The 18,684-nt window shown below is 44.4% G+C and overlaps 1 protein-coding gene across 6 annotated transcripts in view; it reads right to left on the bottom strand.

Annotated features, from left to right (window-relative positions):
* dock4b (dedicator of cytokinesis 4b) overlaps window positions 1–18,684 on the bottom strand; it is a 126,502-nt gene that overhangs the window by 66,859 nt on the left and 40,959 nt on the right. For all 6 annotated transcript variants that reach the window (XM_084346364.1, XM_084346365.1, XM_084346366.1 and 3 more), the window contains exons 7-12: window positions 17,107–17,191; window positions 10,020–10,171; window positions 3,797–3,878; window positions 3,567–3,627; window positions 3,311–3,443; window positions 1,649–1,737 (exon numbers count right to left, since the gene is read on the bottom strand). In XM_084346364.1, the coding sequence (XP_084202490.1) occupies window positions 1,649–1,737; window positions 3,311–3,443; window positions 3,567–3,627; window positions 3,797–3,878; window positions 10,020–10,171; window positions 17,107–17,191 (602 nt within the window). The remainder of the gene's footprint in view (window positions 1–1,648; window positions 1,738–3,310; window positions 3,444–3,566; window positions 3,628–3,796; window positions 3,879–10,019; window positions 10,172–17,106; window positions 17,192–18,684) is intronic.

Genomic DNA, 18,684 nt, shown 5'->3' with positions numbered 1-18,684 from the left:
ATTAATGTCATTCCTCTGCTTTATCAGAAATAAATTTAAGCTATTGTTGCACTTATCAGCTCAGCTAAGCCCCGTCTATTCAACAGTCGCACTGAACTTCAGCTGTGCTTCATGCTGCAGTTTTGTTGTGAGCCAACGCAGCGCGAGAGATGCTGCTCGGATAACGCCCGGCTGTGCTAAATGGAACTGTGTCACTCAGTTTAATTACGGCATTCCTTCACGCCTCTGGGAGATTATTCATGATGATTTCAAACTCCTGAGTTGTACGAGTTCTCCTCAAGTAATTACTGTTTTTTTTCTGAGGGAAGGTGGAGAGAGGTGCTTAGTCAGTAGATCAGTCTCACAGATTGTTGACACTCTTGTAATCCCTCCTCTCGTTTTCTCCAGGTTGTGCGCAGATAGTCCTCAAACAATAATAATCATTACAGCCACGGTGTCACTTTAAAGGGCACCTATTATGCTTTTTCATTTTTTCCCTTCCCTTCAGTGTTTTATAGGTGTTTGTACGTGTAAAAGGTCTTAAAAGTTAAAAGGGTCAAAGTGCTGCACCCACAGAAGCTCTTCTCTCCCACAGAAAACACTGCTCCTGAAACGCCTCGTCAGTAGTCCCGCCTTTAAATCGGTGGCATCACACAACATCACCATGTCACACATAATTTATGCCGAGGGGCTTGTGTGGCATGTAAGAATTGATTTAGCCCAGCTGCTCTGTTGTTGTTAGCAGTTGCTGGTTCAGGCATGTGTGAGCTGACCAATCAGAGGAGACTGGGTATTCGGGAGGGGGGGGGGGGCTTTAAAGAGACAGGAGCTAAAACAGAGCATTTCAGAATCAGGGGAATACAGTGGTACAGCACTGGGAAATGATGTCAATTATGTTATGTTAATTTATGTAAATCAGCTTTAAGACAAACTTCTAAAGGACTGTTGCTGATTGCTAACTGTCAGCTGTACATTTGCCCTCTGATACAAACAGCTGCAAACTACTTTTGTTTAATTCATGACTATGTCCTCTCGCTTCATACTTTGTACACCATCCAAACTTCCTTCACGAGTCGGAATCAGGAGTTCATCCTGATCTATCATTTCGTGGACACAACTGCATCTTTGTGTAATCAATGTATAATCTACAGAAATGAAGTTTGGATAATGCGGAACAAGCCTCTTCATAATGTCACATGACATTTCTTTGACGTTTGAAGAAGTGAGTGTTCAGATCCTCCACCGACCTGTTGCCACGGGTAACTGCTGATGCTGTTGTTCAGCATGATGCGAATGCAGCTATTTATAAAAATCATCTGAATACATTTGCAACAGCGGGCTTCCTGCAGAGACATCCATATGAAGTGTGATCCGCTGCCCCTAAAGAGGAACTTCACTCCCACACAAACGCTACTCAGACTGACCGGAAACTGACCACCGCATGCGAAGAGACTGATGACGCAACTGGGCTGCTAAGTTTGTCACCGTTGCGAAATTAAGGTTTAGGGGAAGAAATAAACCTGATTATCATCGGACTATTGAATCAACAGCTTTGAAAGTTGACACTAAACAAAAGAGAACCAGTACATCTTCTAGCATTACTGAATCCCTTTGTTTAAGATGTGTAGATGTGAGGCAGCCAGATGAATTCAAAACTCGTGGTTCTTACCAGTGTTGGAGCCCGACAGGTTGTACCTGGAATTCGCTTTTTTGATGATGTTCTCATGGATCTGGTACCACTCACTCTCAGTGTTACACCTGGCAGAGTGACAGAAAATAAAGATTTGTTATGGATTTTCTACTTACTGTATCAGCAGTCAAGTAGAGGAATTCACAAGGACAGATTGCTAGAAGAAAAGTCAAAGTCAATGTGGCTGAGGTCAACACATTTTTAATGGTAGAACTCAACTCATGGGGAACTCAAAACAAATAGGGGCCAGTATGTCATCAGAACTGCTAACTGCTGCTAATTGTAGCTACCATTAGCTAGCTAGCTCAGTAAGCTGTGCAACTAGAAGTCTAGACGGGGCTCAGCTCAGAGCACCGGGAGAGTGTTGGCATTAACACCACTAGCACATGAGCTTTGGACCAGAACAGGCTGGAGCTAGCTGGTTAGCATGCTAACTTCAGTAGATACCTCTGCAACACAATGCACTGAAGTCATAATGTCAAACCTTAAATAAATGCCTAGGTAAATGCCTTTGCATCTATGCATTTATAATCTCCACAAGTTTGTGATTTCCTGTTTTAAATCTCCAAACCTAAGCTGAGATAACCCTGATGACATCATCAGGGTTTATTTTCCCCCACAGACTTGCGAAACTCTTCCAAAACTAAACAATTGACCTTTGAAGAATTGACTATATAGGGTTAGGGTTAGGGTAGGGAATTGGTAAAGTTGTCCTTTCAGTCTGAATGCTTCTATGCACTCCTAGCAACAGCTTAGCATATGTAGAAAGTGCTATATGAATCACTGCAAAATGAATCACACATTTAATGTTATGTGAATCACAGGTGAGAGTTAGAACTCACTGTACGGCTTCGACCATGACTCAAATCAGCTTAAGTAAAAACAAAGTTTCTCAGTATTTTCAGCGACGTCCTCTCTGGGCTTAATTCTGAAAACATTCGGCTCAGAACTTAAGTTGTAATCCAACTAAAACCTCCCTGGTGTTACAGCAGGTATATAGAGAAAGTGGTTATATTTTCCTCTGAGCCGAGTGTTTTTGGCCAGTTGGTCTGATCCAGCTATAATGTAGGTCAGACTACTGTGTCAACGGTAGTCTTTTCTTTCCCTCAGGACATCTTGTAGACTAGGTTGGACCCAAAAGTCCTTTCACTGCCAATGTTCATGAAAGAAACAAAAAGCCTCTGTAGTACAACAGGAAAAGGTGCATTTTTTGTTGTGAAATGTCTTTATTAGGAATGTTAGACCACCAGTTAATAAGATGACTTGAGCTGAATTGCACTAAAGCTTAATTAAAGGGCATCTGAAGGCTATTATCTGTTTTGTAACATATGCTTGTAACATTTATGATTAATCACTTTTTAGTCATAATCAATTGTTCAGTCTAGAAAACTGTGAAAAATGCTCATCATATATTTCCAGAGCCCAAAGTGACGACAACACTCCTCTTGTGCTCCAAGCTCCCAGTCTGGACTACTACATGCACGGCTAACCAAGCTAACTAGCTAACTGCAGCTACAGTTAGCAGTTGCTCTTGTGATAGAAAGAAAGTGAATCTGTGAAGTTGAACTGTTCTTTGAAAGTATCACCTGGTTCAACATTTGGACAAAGGGACCTAAATACGGGTTGTTTACGGCAACTTACGCATAAACCTTGAGCAGGTGGTCATCCTTGGAGTCGGCGGTTAGGAGATCAGCGATGCTGACGACAGCGCAGCCAAACGGCCGCCTGTACTGCACGCTGCACAGGTTCTTCTTTTCCCCTGCTCCCATTCTCCCTACAGACACACACACAGAAAAAAAGCATCCACAGTCACAACAGTGCTGCTATGGAAGCCCACGAGATCTAAGAAGACATGTAGTGCTCGGCAGAATAAAAGGAACAGCATCGTAACTCCCACCTATTCTTATGATGTGCACAACGATGTAGACATCTTTGCGTAGATCGCTGCTTCCCAAATCCTGACAAAACAGGAAAACATACTTTAGCGTCAGAGCAAATTCTTGTTAACAAGCTGCACACTTAGCTTTTAGTTTTCAGGGTAATGGAACATGACTTAGGTCGGCTTAACACAACTTGAACTTGCTCGCAATCAAGCTTCGTAAGCGCCAAGTCATGTTCACTACTCACCACAAACAGCGTGCACTGTCTTTCTGTCTTCTCCGGCGACTTGGGCAACCCGCTCTTATTCAGCTTGACAAAGAACCGCTCGCTGCACAAGAGAGGAGACACAGAGGGAGAGGAACACACAGTGAGATGAATGGGGTCAGGAGTGATGGCTGGGTGTCATCGTAAACAACTGCATCCAAGCCACTGCTAACAGGAACAGAATAAAGATTAGAAACAGTGTCAAGAGTGTCGAGCGCTGAACGGCGGGCGCTGGAGAGAAGGCTTCAAAGTCGGAGCTTCAAACTAGAAGCTGTCTGAAAGGGAAGACGAGGAGGGAGAAAGACAGGCAGCAGAGCGGGAGCAGAGGCAGATGGAGAGAAGGGGAGGAAAACATAGACGAAGCTTAAATTACTGAACCAAATCCCCAGCACGGGATGTCTGTAATATATCCGACAACAAGTACATCCACACGTGGCTCCTCCACGGCCGGATAAAATATTCAGCGTGTTGTTTCTCTCTGACATGTTTTAGCCCGGATACTGCAGCGTCAGCACAAAAGGTGATAGGTTACGTAAAAAATAAAAAAAATGCACAACCTCAGTCTTAAAATGCCGAGCTGGTTGTCATAAATCTCCTGGTTATGACAGGCTTGAGTGACACCAGGTGAATACTGAGAGAAAATGAGCAAATTAACCTGCTAAGTGCTGGTAAATGTCAAGACACTGTGCTGTTCGTGTGATTTAAAGGATAATATATAGAGAAATAGCAATAATGTGAGTCGCACAATGATGCTGCACTGCTTGTTCATTACAAGTAACAGTTCAGCCACTAATGAATTGTTTGGGCTGACCTTATTTGGCTTAACTGCTAGTGCTAGTGCATGAGAACAAGTCTACAGCCATGCTATTGACTGGAAACTACACAAAGCATAGGTGTAGAGCGAGAAACCTCAAAACCAAAGCACAGTGTGATAAACAGGAAGTAAACACAAACCAAAGCTATGTGTCCACAGCCATGCTCAGCAGCTCTGTGGGGACGTATAGAAGGCACAGTGGTGCTTTCGGCTAAATGCTAATGTCAATGGTGAGGGAGAACAATGTGATTCCCCCAAGTCATTACCATAGGAGGTCGTATGTATCCTGTACAGACGTTAAAGTCTGGATAAGGATAGTGATATTTAAAGCTACTGTAGATATGTCTACAGAAAGATGTCTGGTGATCTGCCTTCGATGCCTTCGATCTATCTATGTCACCCCCCTTGCACGTTTAGCGGGTATGTTTACGAGCAGACAGGACCGCCTCTTTATGGCGTTCTCTGTCCTGATTGGATGAAGTGGGCAGGGATACCAGAAAATGTATCTTTTACTGCATGAGCGTGGGGAGGAGAGACATGTGTTACTGACCAAACACTCTATGACAGTCATTACTGTTGGAATATAGAGCTATTTAACACTTATTTTAATTAAAACATATCACTTAAAGCAGCTTTAATTATCTGTGTAACACGAATGTCTGTCCAAAATAGCTAAAATAATTGTTGAGATATTTCAGTCTGGACCACAGAGGTCTGGCCAACAGACTGACAGACTGAACATTGCCATCCCTAGAGCTATGATGCTGACACAGCTAAAAATAAAACTAGAGGCAGCTACACAGACAGTTGGAAAGGTTGTCTGACTTCCTGTCTAAACAACACTGACTCATACTTTGGTTAGTTAGCACACATACATAATGTCGGACGATTTTTGATCTGCCGTCCCCCCTCTCCATTAGTCCCTAGTGACACAGAGAGTGCTGGGACAGAGGGGTTGTTTAGGGGGCAGTCTAGTCCGCCTGACTCATTCATCCTTTATCGGAGGTTTGTACATGTTGGAGTCTTTATCGACCATGAATGACATGAACTGGGTCCATCCCCTCTAATAAAAAATGAACAAATTGCCGACTGCAGCTTTAAGATGTGAAATTCAAGAGTTTCAAAAAGAAATGTCTGGAAATAACAAGTCTGGCCTCAAATGCCCCGCACCCTACTCTTAGTGTGGGCGGGCAATTGAAGTGCATGTCGGGCAAAAAACAGAGAAAGGACGGACACAGATCGCATTTTCATTCCCTTTGTACTCCCGTCCCCTTTTTCTTTTTCTATCTCGCGCGCTCGCTCGAAAAAAGAGAGGCAGCGGAGGCGTCCTGCTGGGCCCCGTCTCATCCTGGCTGGCGAGCTGAGGGCTAATCCAGTTAGGTGACTTTCACAGTCCACCGATAAGCAGAGCGAAAACCTTGTAATGCACCAGCGGCTGACAATGGGCCAAGTCGCTGGCACGGCTAGCGGGCCCGAGCTACAGTACAGCCCATTCACGGACGGGCAGAATATAGCCCAGCAGATCCTATATAACTTGACTTCACGCTGCACAGAGCGACAATGGATTAGGATGTTTTATAATAGTCTGAGCTATTAAAAGCTCCTCTCGCGAGCTTAAAACTCGCCAAGTCGCTTCCGTGATGTAAATAAGAGGCTGCCTCTTGCACTGTGAGCCACTGTTTTGTGTATGTAGGGCAGTGGGTGCCCATGTTTGAATTAATTAAGCTCCTGATTATTAATTATGTAAATGCTTATGATTTTTCATACATGTATTCCTTCAGTAAAGTTTTCCCTCTTTATTGGAATGAACCAGTTAAGAGCCAATTTGATTTAGATGCGGTCGTTCCTCATTAGCCGCTCTCTGTAACTTTCCGGGCCATTTATCCAGCCATATGGAGACGGATTCCTATGCATTAGACATGAGACCGGCGCTCGGTTTTCCCGAACCCTAATTAGCGCCCTATTGTTGAAACCTCAACTGCCAATTAACAGCCACTCCTGCGAATGCACACACACACACAAGCCTCTTTCGCGGCCTCCCGTCGCCGCCGTCGCTTCTCCCTCACAGCTGCAGCGTGTTGATCACCCGAGCTAAGAGGACCAGTGTCCCCCAGCGGGACCTTATCTCGCTCTATCACCGCTCGCATTAACATAACATGAATGGCCGATTTTCCCTCCCCTCTGGGCCGGCGCGGCGCTCGCTATTCCCTCTCCTGATATCGATGATTGCATTAGGAGCCGCGCGCTAACCCGACGAGGGGGTGGGGACGGGAAGCTGACTGTGTAAAATACTGGTTAAATTAAGTGCCACTGTTGCTTCCCACCCTCTTAGCTGAACGAACCCAAGGGGCCGCGTGGAAAGACGAGGAAGTTTCGCCGAGGTGAGCGGGCAGAGGACACACAAGGGCGGGGAAAAAACAGGCTGGACCTCTGCAGATTGTGCAAAATGAACAGAAAAACATGCACACACACAGGCACACACATATGCCCAGTCATCCATGGGTGACCTTGTTAGAGCTGAGAGGAGGTTACGGTCAACAGGAGGAGGGAAGTGTGAGAGAGGGGAGTGAGGCAGGACCGAGGTTCTTCACATTGCTGTCATAAATGTTTGATCTGGAGCAGAAAGAGCAACAGTGCACCACAGTGTGTGCGCATGTGTGTGTGTGCGTGCGTGTGTGTGTGTGTCCTGCTGCAAAGCCAGACAAGGAGCCTGTATCGACACAAAGAAGCTGCCATGATGCGCAGGGGCTGCTGGTGTTGGCATGGTACTGAGACAACGGGTCGGACCCCCATCTGGTCTCTGACACAAACACACACACACACACACACACACACACATACACACACCACACACACACACACACACACACACACACACACAGAGAAACCATCAGCACAGAGGGAAGCATCAAAATGGCTCCATGCCAGGCATCTTTGCGTAAATGTGTGTGTGTGTGTGTGTGTGTGTGTGTGTGTGTGTGTGTGTGTGTGTGTGTGTGTGTGTGTGTGTGTGTGTGTGTGTGTGTCTCCGTTTATGTGTGTGACCAGACAGTGTGAGACAACGTTGGCGAGCTGCCATTGCGAGATTTTCCTCGAAGACGGGCACAATGGTTAAGGCCTCTGGCTGCCTTTATCCCCCGAAACTGATGGAAAATGTAATTAGCTGATTTTGAAAACAAGATAAACTGTGAGGAGAAAAGAGTGTTGTATCTGTTCAACTGTACATTAAAGGTGCACTACGCAGTTTTCTGGAAAAAGTTTTAATCAGAAGAAAAAGATCTTCATAGGCTCCTTAATATTGCATTCTGAGTTTGAATTCCTACATAGTGCCCCTTTAATTGCTTTATTCAGCTTGGATAAAAGACTTACATTATATGTTGACTTTCTGAAGCTGCTGTTTAAGATTTTCATGGCATGTTTTAGCTTAGTAACTAAAGCCCACATCCTCCTTGAATCCACTTCAAATACCTAACAGAAGTCTAATGACTCTTACCTGGTTCACTCAATCTCTCAAAGCAGGAGGAAGACAGACGGAGAAGGAAAAGACAGACAGCCAGGCAGGAATAGAGAGACAGATAATGACGGAGAGAGAAAGTGTTTCAAGTGGATCTTAATATGATACCGCTGGACGCTAATTACCCACTTCAAGACAAAGTGCGGGTTGGGAACAGTCGCAAAAATGTGCCTTCATCGTTGCCAAACCTTTTAGCTTAGACTGTGGATGTATGAGTTAAAAGAAGGCAAGAGAGCGGGTCTAAATATACCTCAGTGACTAAAAAAAGAAGCGCTCGGTTCCTCTTATTTGTTTAGAAACTTGTCGTTCTCTCAGATAAACTACATGATGACAACCAAAAAGTCTTGCACGCTTCTGCTAAAAATAGAACCTCTTTTATTGACAATGGGGAAGGAAACCACAGATTTAGGTTTACAGACACGCCGGTCAACCAAGTTTGCACAAGAGTTAGATTTTGCATCACCAATGTGATGAAAAATGAAGTGGATTTCAGTAGAAACAGAAGTTGAGTTAACTGCGGCGTGAAACAAAATGAGCCCCATCACTGTCACCCCTGTTCCTCTGATGTGACCCTGCGGGGCGGAGAGGAGCGTCAAACGCGAGCATGACTTATCAAAAGAAGTTTCAGTGTTGCTGCGCTCGTTTTTCAACCCACTCGTTCCTTCCTTCGCCTGACGAATCCACTTGTTTGTGACATGAAGTGGAATTTTGTCGCTTTGAACTATTAAAACCCGGGAGTTTAAACACAGTCTTGCATTTTGCCGACGCCCCTTCAGGAGTGTTTGAGCGCGGTGCGAGTGAAGTGTGCAGGCTCCCAGGGCGACGGGCCCTTTCATGTGGACCGCACAAACACTTTTTATATGAGGAAATAGCGTGGCGTTGCCCGCTTTTATGTGTCCACGTGCGCTTTAACAACCTGCTTCATTTGATAAATCTTCATGAATGTAATTACAGCAGGCTTCTTGACATCAGAAGGGGAGCCATTCAGCCTGCAATCACTGATCCACCTCTCTTATATTGCTGTGGACGGTGAGTCCAAAAGACATGAGCAAGCGGAAACCTTATGAATGTACAAATAAGTTTTGATTAAATGCCATCAGAGCAAAGAGCAAGACTTATAATGTTCGTATAATACACGTGTTGCACTTTAAAGGGACAGTTCACCCCAAAATCAAAAATAAATTCTATATATCTTACCTGTAGTGGTACTTATCCATTTAGATTGTTTTGGTGTGAGCCGCCTACTTTTGGAGATATCATCTGAAGAGATGTCTGCCTTCTCTCAAATATAATGGAACAAGATGGCACTCGGCTGGTGGTGATTCAAACACCAAACATACATTTGATAAACTCAACAGCAATGTCTCTTTACAGAAATCATGACCCGGTTACTAAAGACAATCCACAGATAGTGACGCTACACCGTATCAACATGCATAGACAAGAGGCTAGCTCACTAAGCTAGCTAATGATTCAGCTCAACCGAGGAGGACGCGATATGTGTGTTCATATTTGTTTATCCCGTGCAGCCACGACACAAGCACAAGCGCAAGCCTCTTCTCCATGAGTAGATGCTCACTGTGCGTCAAGGTGCTGTCGGAATAATCGGAAAACGCTTTTTCCGACTGGGAAAATTCACATGAACGTCCTCTCAAGTTGGAAAAACACCTGGAAAGTCTCCAAGTTGACATCATACGACGCCGCAACATGGCAGACGAAAGGAAACATTGGGTTGACGGCAAGAAACTTTTATCAAAGTCATGTATTTTATGGGAATTGTATCATTTCCTTTGCTCTTCCATGTAAAGGGTAAAATATGTATGTTTAATTTTGGGGTGTACTCTCCCTTTAAAATCACTTTTTTTTCAAGTGTGTACCTGAGTGGCCTGTTCTCCCGTCCATCATAAATGTGGAAGAAGACTTCTAGCTCCTCCCCCAGATTGGCGCTCATCAGGCTCTTCATGTGGACGAACAAGTGATGTGTGCTGGCGGGCGTTGGGGTTTCCTTCTTGCGGTGCCGGTGCTCCATCTGCAGAAGAGAGGACAGAACGATTTCAGCACCACTTCATTACATAAAGGTTTTCTGAGCAGAGACAACTGGCAAAAAAATACATATTCTCCTGCTCTGATATAGGATTGAGGGGATGGATTTGGTGAGGTTAAAAAAACTGTAGAATCCATAAGCTCTAAATCCCCAAAGATCCTCAAATGCAGCATCAAAGCTTATCAAATGCAGTTAATACCAGGGGGAAAACAACATGTGGATACATCTCTTTTTAATACCACCCTATCGCATTCAAGAGCTGCCGTATTTAGCGGCGAGTTTCCTCGTCGGAGATAAGTAATATGCCTTCGAGACACCGCGCGGCTGGGAGGAGCTTTGCTGCAGATTTGCATATATATTTGACGACAGTAAAAAAGCAGGCTAAAGATATAGATTTTGCTGATATCGATCGAGTTAATAAAGCGTGTAATAATCGCAGACTGTGAACAGCACCGGAGGCTAAGGTGTCAGCAGGACTTAGACGTTATTGTCTGGCTGTTTCTTTGTGGCAGCCTCGGTGCCAAAGAAGCATGTATGGCTATACATACAATGCACAGTTGAGAAAGCACTTAAAGATGTATTTATGTACTCTCTAAGTGCAATCACAGAAATCCATTATAGTCTATTTACTGAGAAAACACATTTACCAGCAGGTATAAAAGCAAAGAAAAGCTCCATCTTATTTATTTACCTGTGAGCATGCTAATTATTTCCCTGACACAAAGAAATAATGGTGTTGTGATTTGCATCCCTTTCAGCTGGTTGCTAAATCTTGGGAGCAACACAAACCGAAGACAATGCAAGTCAGCTCCCAGAGTCTGATACGACACGCTATACTAAGATCCATCTCAAAAATGATCAATAAAGCGCCGCGCGGCGCGGTGCGGCCATGTAAATACCTTCCAGATCAACACGCGCGCCCTACAGTACAGCTCTGTTTATGAGAGGTTCACCCTAATCTGCTGTCAACATCCCAAATACAAGGACAAACAAACACACACATACACACACACAGTGCACCAGATGGCCAGTAGACCCACTGCCAAACTGTGCTCCACATTTAATTCTGTAGTAGGATGTAAAGAGATGAGGAGGAGGAGGAGGGAGGGGGCAAGGGGATGATGGGGAGAGAAGAAAAGGAAAAGAATAAAGAAAATGCGAGGACACAGTGATACAATGCACCATCGTGTCAGTCGCACACACACAAAGGAGGAATTGCAAACAAGATTCACAGTTTTACACACCTTTTTTTAGCTAGTACCAATAACTTCCTGGAGTTTGTGCTGGTTGCCTGCTCAGGCTAGCTGTTAGCTGCCCGCTGTTTCCAGGTCTGTTTCTTCTTACTAAGCTAAGCTAGCCAGCTACATTTTTACCAGACACTGTTGTATGTCGTTTCATCTAACCTAAGTGCACGTCCCAAAATACTGAACTATTGACACTTTGAGACTTGACCAGGAGTTTTCTCACAGTTATTCTGAATAATTGTGATACCTTTTGTTATTTTTTGTGAGTGATAACCTACTCTGTCTTCAAAAATGCAAAGCTGTGGAAAGAAATTATGAAATTGTGACACAGGAGTTAGCAATGCCTTAGAAAACAAGTTTTTTGGGACACATATAGTGCTGGAGGCAATAACCTTTCCCTGCAAGGACGTTCAACAGCTGAGGTTGAGGGCTGTTTCTTGTTTTCTTTGCCTTGGGCTCATACCACTGTCACTGAATCAGATTTTTAAAGAGAAAATTGCAGTGATTGAAACGACTGGGTGAGCATTCTTCCAATTTGGCAGTGTTTTGGCACAAGTAATGAAATACAGTATTTGACCATAAGATCACTACCTTCTGGAGGGACAATGTAACGTCAAGTCTCAAGGACAAATAACACACAGACAAGGGCTGCACACTTCAGGGCAAAAAGAAAATCATCTTGAGATTATTATGACAGGTGTTAAGATTGCGATATGATTCACGATTAGTGGGAATGGTCATTTTTGCATCCAAGTTTTTACTTCCACTGAAATCATCATCTGTTGTTGTCTGTACCAAACAAACCTAACTCATTTACATGCTCCAGCATATGAATTACATGATTGTAAACAGGGATAAATTTGCAAATATAAACAAAAGAAGAAATTGCAATAGCTGAAATTGCTGTAAAAATAAACAGCTAAATTTGTGGCGCACTGGTGCGACCGACGACAATGTTTAGTAGCAGCACTTGTTACACAATTTTTGGGTGCATGTGTGACCTAAATAGTTGCACCCTGGAGCCCTGGACATGTTTTCTTACATCTGGAGAACAAGATTTGTAGGTCAGGGCGTCTCTGCAGCATTTCAGCACCTCATATCATAATGTGATTTGAACATTGCCATTTCCAATAACATTTCCATTAAATGTGCAGCACTAAGGCAAACATGGCCGACGAGGATGAAACAGTTTAAAAGTGGTTCTCCTCTGCATTATGAATATGTTGGTCAGCAGCTGACTGTCAAGGCACTGAGGTTGCGATGTTTAGAACACACCCAAGAGCGCGTTACAAAAGCCAAGCTACAGTGTCTCTGAGTTCAGAGAAGGTTTGAGTCTCTGAGAGCTGAGATTTTCATGCTGTAGTGAATTGTGAGATAAACAGTGCCTGCCTAGAGGCTAAGAAATCAATCTAAAATTTATGACGCGCTTTGGAAAACAGTTGTACTGTATTATAAAAATAGAGACATAAGGAACACTAACATGGTCCTCGAAGACTTAAAGATGCTTGAAATTACACCGCAAATCATTTTTACAGTCGTGATATCTGTCAGAATGATGAATATGTTTTGTCTTGTTTTGTTTTGTTTTGTTTTGTTTTGTCGTGACTGCTCTGCCCTATCTGAGATCCCAGAAGGAAACACGCTGCAGAAAGATCCAACAACAAGGCACCAGCACTGTCTTTTTACCAGATCGGTTCATTCTCTGCACAACAGGGCTGAACTCCTGGGGTTTTTGTTTGACGCAGAATGACTCGGTCTAATTTATGCTGTGGGATTTTATTACGAGGGTTATTTTCAGTGTGTCATTTAAGCTGCCGGGACCGGAGTGGTGTGTGGTTATGCGACAGCTTCGGCATGACTAGACACAAAGGATAAGACATGACAGCCTGGCAGCCCTGCTGGCAGCGCAAAATGCTGAGGGCGACAAGACGAGGATGAGAGGAAATATAGCTAAACTGGGAGAGTATGACCGTTTTTGTGCTCGCCCAACCGTCTTATTATTGTTCACTCGGCAATCTCTTCCTAAACAGCATGAAGCAGCACCAAGTGGAGCAACTGTAGAACGGCGAGGAGCTTTTGAAAGGGTCGAACCGAGGCCGCGGAGGAACTTCTAGTCCTTCCTACATCACTCCATCACAGCTGCCTTTCATCACTCACTTCTACATCACTATTTAAGCCTCCTCTCATCCCTCTTTTAAGCTAGGGAGACCTGCGTGGCACGAGCATGAAGTAAGAGACGTGTACGGCTTTTAAGCTCGGTTAGTGATAACCGGAGTCACAGAGGAAATTTTACAACCGTGTGTCCAAGGCCAGGCCCGAGCCATCCATCACCGCTGTCTGATCTGCCACGGTTAATGAATTCATCGCTTTGAGATCCAAACTCGGGCCGCACACAGCACCGAACCGACTCTCCGAGGGACAAGCAAGCAAGTTTGAAGCTGTTTCGCCTTTGCACTACAGACAGCTTTAGCTTTAACTGTGCAGACTTAACATGAGGCTAGGGATTTGATAAAGGTCTTCTCACTTTAAAGCTTCGACCAAATAAAAAGGCTTCAAAGGACGTCTGTTTTCAGATGCCAAGTCAAATAAGAGTCTACATAGAAAAACTTTAACGACAATAGAAAGGACCGGTGAGCTGACTGCACAGGCTAGCAGCTACCAAGATGAGTGGTGTTCTTCCTCCAACTGTTGAGGGAAGTATCCAACTATTTCGATGCTAAATGCACAACTATGTTCTCCAGACAGCTATGGGGCTTTTGGACCAGCCGCGCAGATTCGCTTTACCATTACCAGTTTAACTGAGTTGTGGTGAGTCGCGCCCAGGATAGAATTTCTCCGGAGTGGGGTCCACAGCGTGCCCAGCCTACCTCCAAGCAATCTCGAAACCACAGCCCCACTTGTGCCTTTAAAACTAGGGCATGTCGCGAGGGCGAGACTCAACAATATTAAAACAACCTTCAAAACAACAGCATCATTAGTTAAAGACACACCGTCAAGTGGGTAGCCTTGTTGTGAGGAAATGCAAATCTCTGCTGCGGTGGGGTATTGTGCCAATCGACTCAACCTGAGCCCACACATGTGGATGGAAAAGCCCCACTAGTCGCTTACTTTGTCTGTCATTGGGCAGCAGTAAAGTTGCGGGAGGTAAAACCAAAACAATGAGCTAAGAGAGGCTAAAATGCTTCGTTGAACTGAGGGGAACAGCTGACTGGATGAAGATTCACTGTGGGTTTGTCACTACTAGTCAACCCTCTCACGATGCACAAATCAATCTGATCCATTGTTAAAATAAAAATATTTATTATTATAGCTTTAAATACGTCCACAATTTATTGTACAACCATTTTAAAATGGCCACAGATTCTGTCGGGAATGTCTCGAGACAAATTTGCATTCATTCATTTTTTTTTAATCAAATCGTATGTATTTTATTTTGAAATCAAAATCAACACATGTAGTCCGTGTCATGCCTGCATCGTATTCACTGCACTGATTGTCTCTCCTTTGTCCTTCTCAGTGTCCTCTCCATTTCTCACTGGGCAGATATCACATAATTCCTAGACACAATGTAACAGTCAGGCTACATTTTCCCACAGAAACACCCCCCTGCCATTTCAACACACACACACACACACACACACACACACACACACACACACACACACACACACACACACACACACACACACACACACACACACACACACACACACACACACACACACACACACACACACACACACACACACAGGTAATCCCCATCTCAATTTAATTAAGCCACACTGCAGCGGCTCAGCACAAGACAGAAACAAAGAAGCTGTTCTCACACACAAAGATCTCACTGACAAATATTGATGTAATTTGGGCTCGGTGTGACGGTGCGCTGTGTGTTTACGTCTGCGAACGCCAGTCCCCTCATCGTGTCTCAGTATAGGGAGAAATTGCTCGTTTTGAGCGCCATTTAATAGAAGGTGTATTAAGCTTTCATCCCGCTATGGCTGCTTTTGTTTTGACGCAACACAAAAAAAGAAACAGATGGATTAAGAGCTTCAATTACCCCTGCGAAAGGGAAAGCCGTCACAGTGTGCGTGTTGGTGCGTGCGTGTGTGTGTGATACAATTCTCCCTGCGCTGTATCAGGGCAGAGAAGTGGTTGCCACGGTAACAGCGGTTGGGGCTTGGAGGGAAAAATGGGAAGGGGAAGCAGGGAGCAAACAGTCGGGAAAGGAAGGGGAGAATGAGAGAGAGAGGTACGGAGACAGATGGAGGAGGGAGAGATTCAGCTACACTTTGTTTTCCTGTGATGCCCGTATCCCGCCGAGTATTTTTTTCTAATCCGTCACTCAAAGCCCTGTGTGATAAGATCGAAAAAGCTCCCGAATGTCGCTTGTGGCGAGATCGTTTTGCCAACTGCTGTTTTTAAAAAGGTCAGATATGAAACTTTCCATCCAAACTCGAACCCCTTTTTAAACATTTCCACAGTAAAAGGTGTGTTCACGTAGGGAAATCAGCTGGCCACACAGAGTCCGCCAGCTCACACCGCTGCCTCTGCCACTTGCGGGTTCTGAGGAAAAACTCTCAAAGAGTGCTGTCAATGATGGACAGCTCCTAACATCGCCTCAGAGGTTAGCTGGATCAGACAAAGTACAGAATGAACCGACTGGTAAAACATCCTTCAACTGTCTGCTGCGATAAAGTTGAAGAATGTGTTGTTGGAAGCAGTTTGCTTGAAGTGAGCAGCAACTGCAAGTCTGTAACTGACAATTTTATTTTGGTATTACATGTACGATCTATCCATCCGTCATCTTCACCCACTTATCCTGGTACACCGGGACACTTCAGGGGAGCCGAAAACGCCAGTTCTCCCATTCATTTGAATGTGGGTAGTGCATTTAAGCTTTTACAAAAGGTAAAAAAATCTGTATAATCAAAGGATTATTCAGTAAGATCAAGGAGTTAATGGAAACCATGTTTCCTGTGTGAGAAAAATCATGTTAAATGTGTGTAAAAGGACATACTGTCAATCATATCTTAACAATTATATGTCTCTGTGTGAGAAATTTAGTTTGTGTGATCATCTTGGACATTTTTCCAAAAGAGGTCCTGTGGAAAGGCCCAGAAACAATAGTGTCGGACATGTCCAGGCTTGCCCAAGCTAGAAGGTCCAAGATTTGACCAAACACCAGAGAGCCCGTGGTCAGTTTGATGCCTTTGAGAACACAAAACTTCGGCACTACACTTTTCCTGACTCTAGTAGACTTGAGTCTAAGTGTTGGAGCAGGAACCCACATTCTTCAGGCCCACTTTCTGGACTTCTGTGACACAAAACTGGCATCTATTTTGTTTTACGGTGGTGGTTCTCAACCTTTTTGAGTCGCGACCACAAAGACAAATCAGGATGGTGTTCTCGACCCCGACCCCAGCGCTGCGACTTAGCTCACTACATCCTGAAAGTGGAGGGGATTTTTGCGTGTGCCAGATCATAACTCATGTGCACGCACACTCTGACTCTCACAAACACTCAGCTCTCAACACGACCTCCCACAAATGGACCCCGTACTGCCACACAACCATGCGCTAATCATCACAAAAGCCTGATTTGGTGTGAATAATTATCAGGTGTCATTTTGAAAACAAAGTGGTTAAATGCTTCGTGGAGAGCTGTAAGACCACTCACCAGTCTGTAAAGCTCTGTGACGCTGATCTCTTCTGGGTCCACCATGCTGAACTCTCGCCTGGGGACCAGGTCCAAGCCGAGCTGTCTGTAACACAAAGATTTACACGGTCAAGTCGATAACATACAGATCAGACGTCTTGTAAACATATCAATAGTTCATATCCTACTCTCTGGTCGGCAAAACACTTAAATGAGCATGAACGCACACCACATAGACTCACAAGTGACACGTAAACATGCGAACCAGCGCTGTCAGATCACCCGTGTCAGTCGTCTAAACAAACTTGACAGATCGTCCTCTCGTCTCCCTTCTCCCTTTAGCCCCCTGTTATGCCCGCTGTCCTCTTTATCCTTCAAACAGCTCCCCTCCATCTCTTCCTCTCCTCACTGGCTTCCTCAGACAGCTCTGCATCTCACCCTGCTTTTCTGTGGGCCAACACGGCACGCTACAGTGTGCCTCCTTGTCAGCAATGAAAAAGAAACAGGCCTGGTCAACTGTACAGCAGCCCACAGCGAGCGACTGTCCACCTCCTCACTAAGGACATGTGTGTGTCCGTGTGTGTGTTTGAGGAGAGCCCACAGCGGGGAGAATGAAGGAGAGTGAAGGACTGGTAAGGACTGATATATAAAGAGAAAAGGGTTTTTTTTTTATTTCACCCCCATGGCATGGAGAGGAAAGAGAGGAGAGAGAGGGGGAAGGATGAAGAGAGGAGAGTGGTGTCTGTGCGAGGAGGGGAAACAGACTTGATTGAGTGAGGAGGAGTTTGCCTGCAGGGATGGTAGGTGACGACAAAAGAGTGAGGAGCAAGGAGAGAAGAAAGAGTCAGAGAGAGAAGGAACGACAAGTTCGAGAGTTGCAGAAAGCTTTAGGAAGCCAGAAGCCAGAATAACAAGTAACTGTGTCACATATTCGCTATTATTAAAATGTCCTATTTTTTCCTAAAATATGAAATGTCCTTTTTCCAATTAAGTTTTGTTAGTTCAAGTGCCAGTTAAGTGAAAGACTAAGGGTAGTAAAAGCAGGCTGTTATTAGCTTGTTAGGCTGTTCTTGATTAACTACAAATGTACTCTTGATGACCATTTCTCAAACTTTAATTTAGGTTTTTAACTCTCCCTCACAGTGAACGTGAAGCCTGATTTATTTGAGCTGTTATTTTCTGGATCACAAGTGGGCAGCTCTCAGCGCAGGCGTGAATTTGGGATTCGATCACTCAGACAACAATCAAAGGTGGTCTGCGACGCATGTGACCTCAATGTTAGCAGCAGATGTTTGGAAACACTGTCTGTTTCAACTGATCTAACCACTATACTAACTGCAATATCCCCAGACTCCCTGGGCTAAACCACTAAACTTAAAAAACTTAAGAAATGAAGCGAAACAAAACTAAAGTGCCTCTTATCTGCAAACATTTAGCAGCTGTCTGAACAGCTTGTTTCAACTCATTTCAACATTTACACTACATTTATGAAAGACTAATAGATTAGTTCTTTGTTGTCAGTCGAGAAAATCCCCAGACTCCCTTCAAAAATCTCTCGATTTTGTGAGTTGTTGAGCTAGGAGAGACTTTCTAAACGTT

The sequence above is a fragment of the Pagrus pagrus genome (genome assembly GCF_965226575.1).
Source record: "Pagrus pagrus genome assembly, chromosome: 23".
In the NCBI taxonomy this organism is placed as follows: Eukaryota; Metazoa; Chordata; class Actinopteri; order Spariformes; family Sparidae; genus Pagrus; species Pagrus pagrus.
The sequence above is the reverse complement of the archived record's forward strand: the minus strand, read 5'-3'. Positions and strand labels throughout refer to the sequence as shown.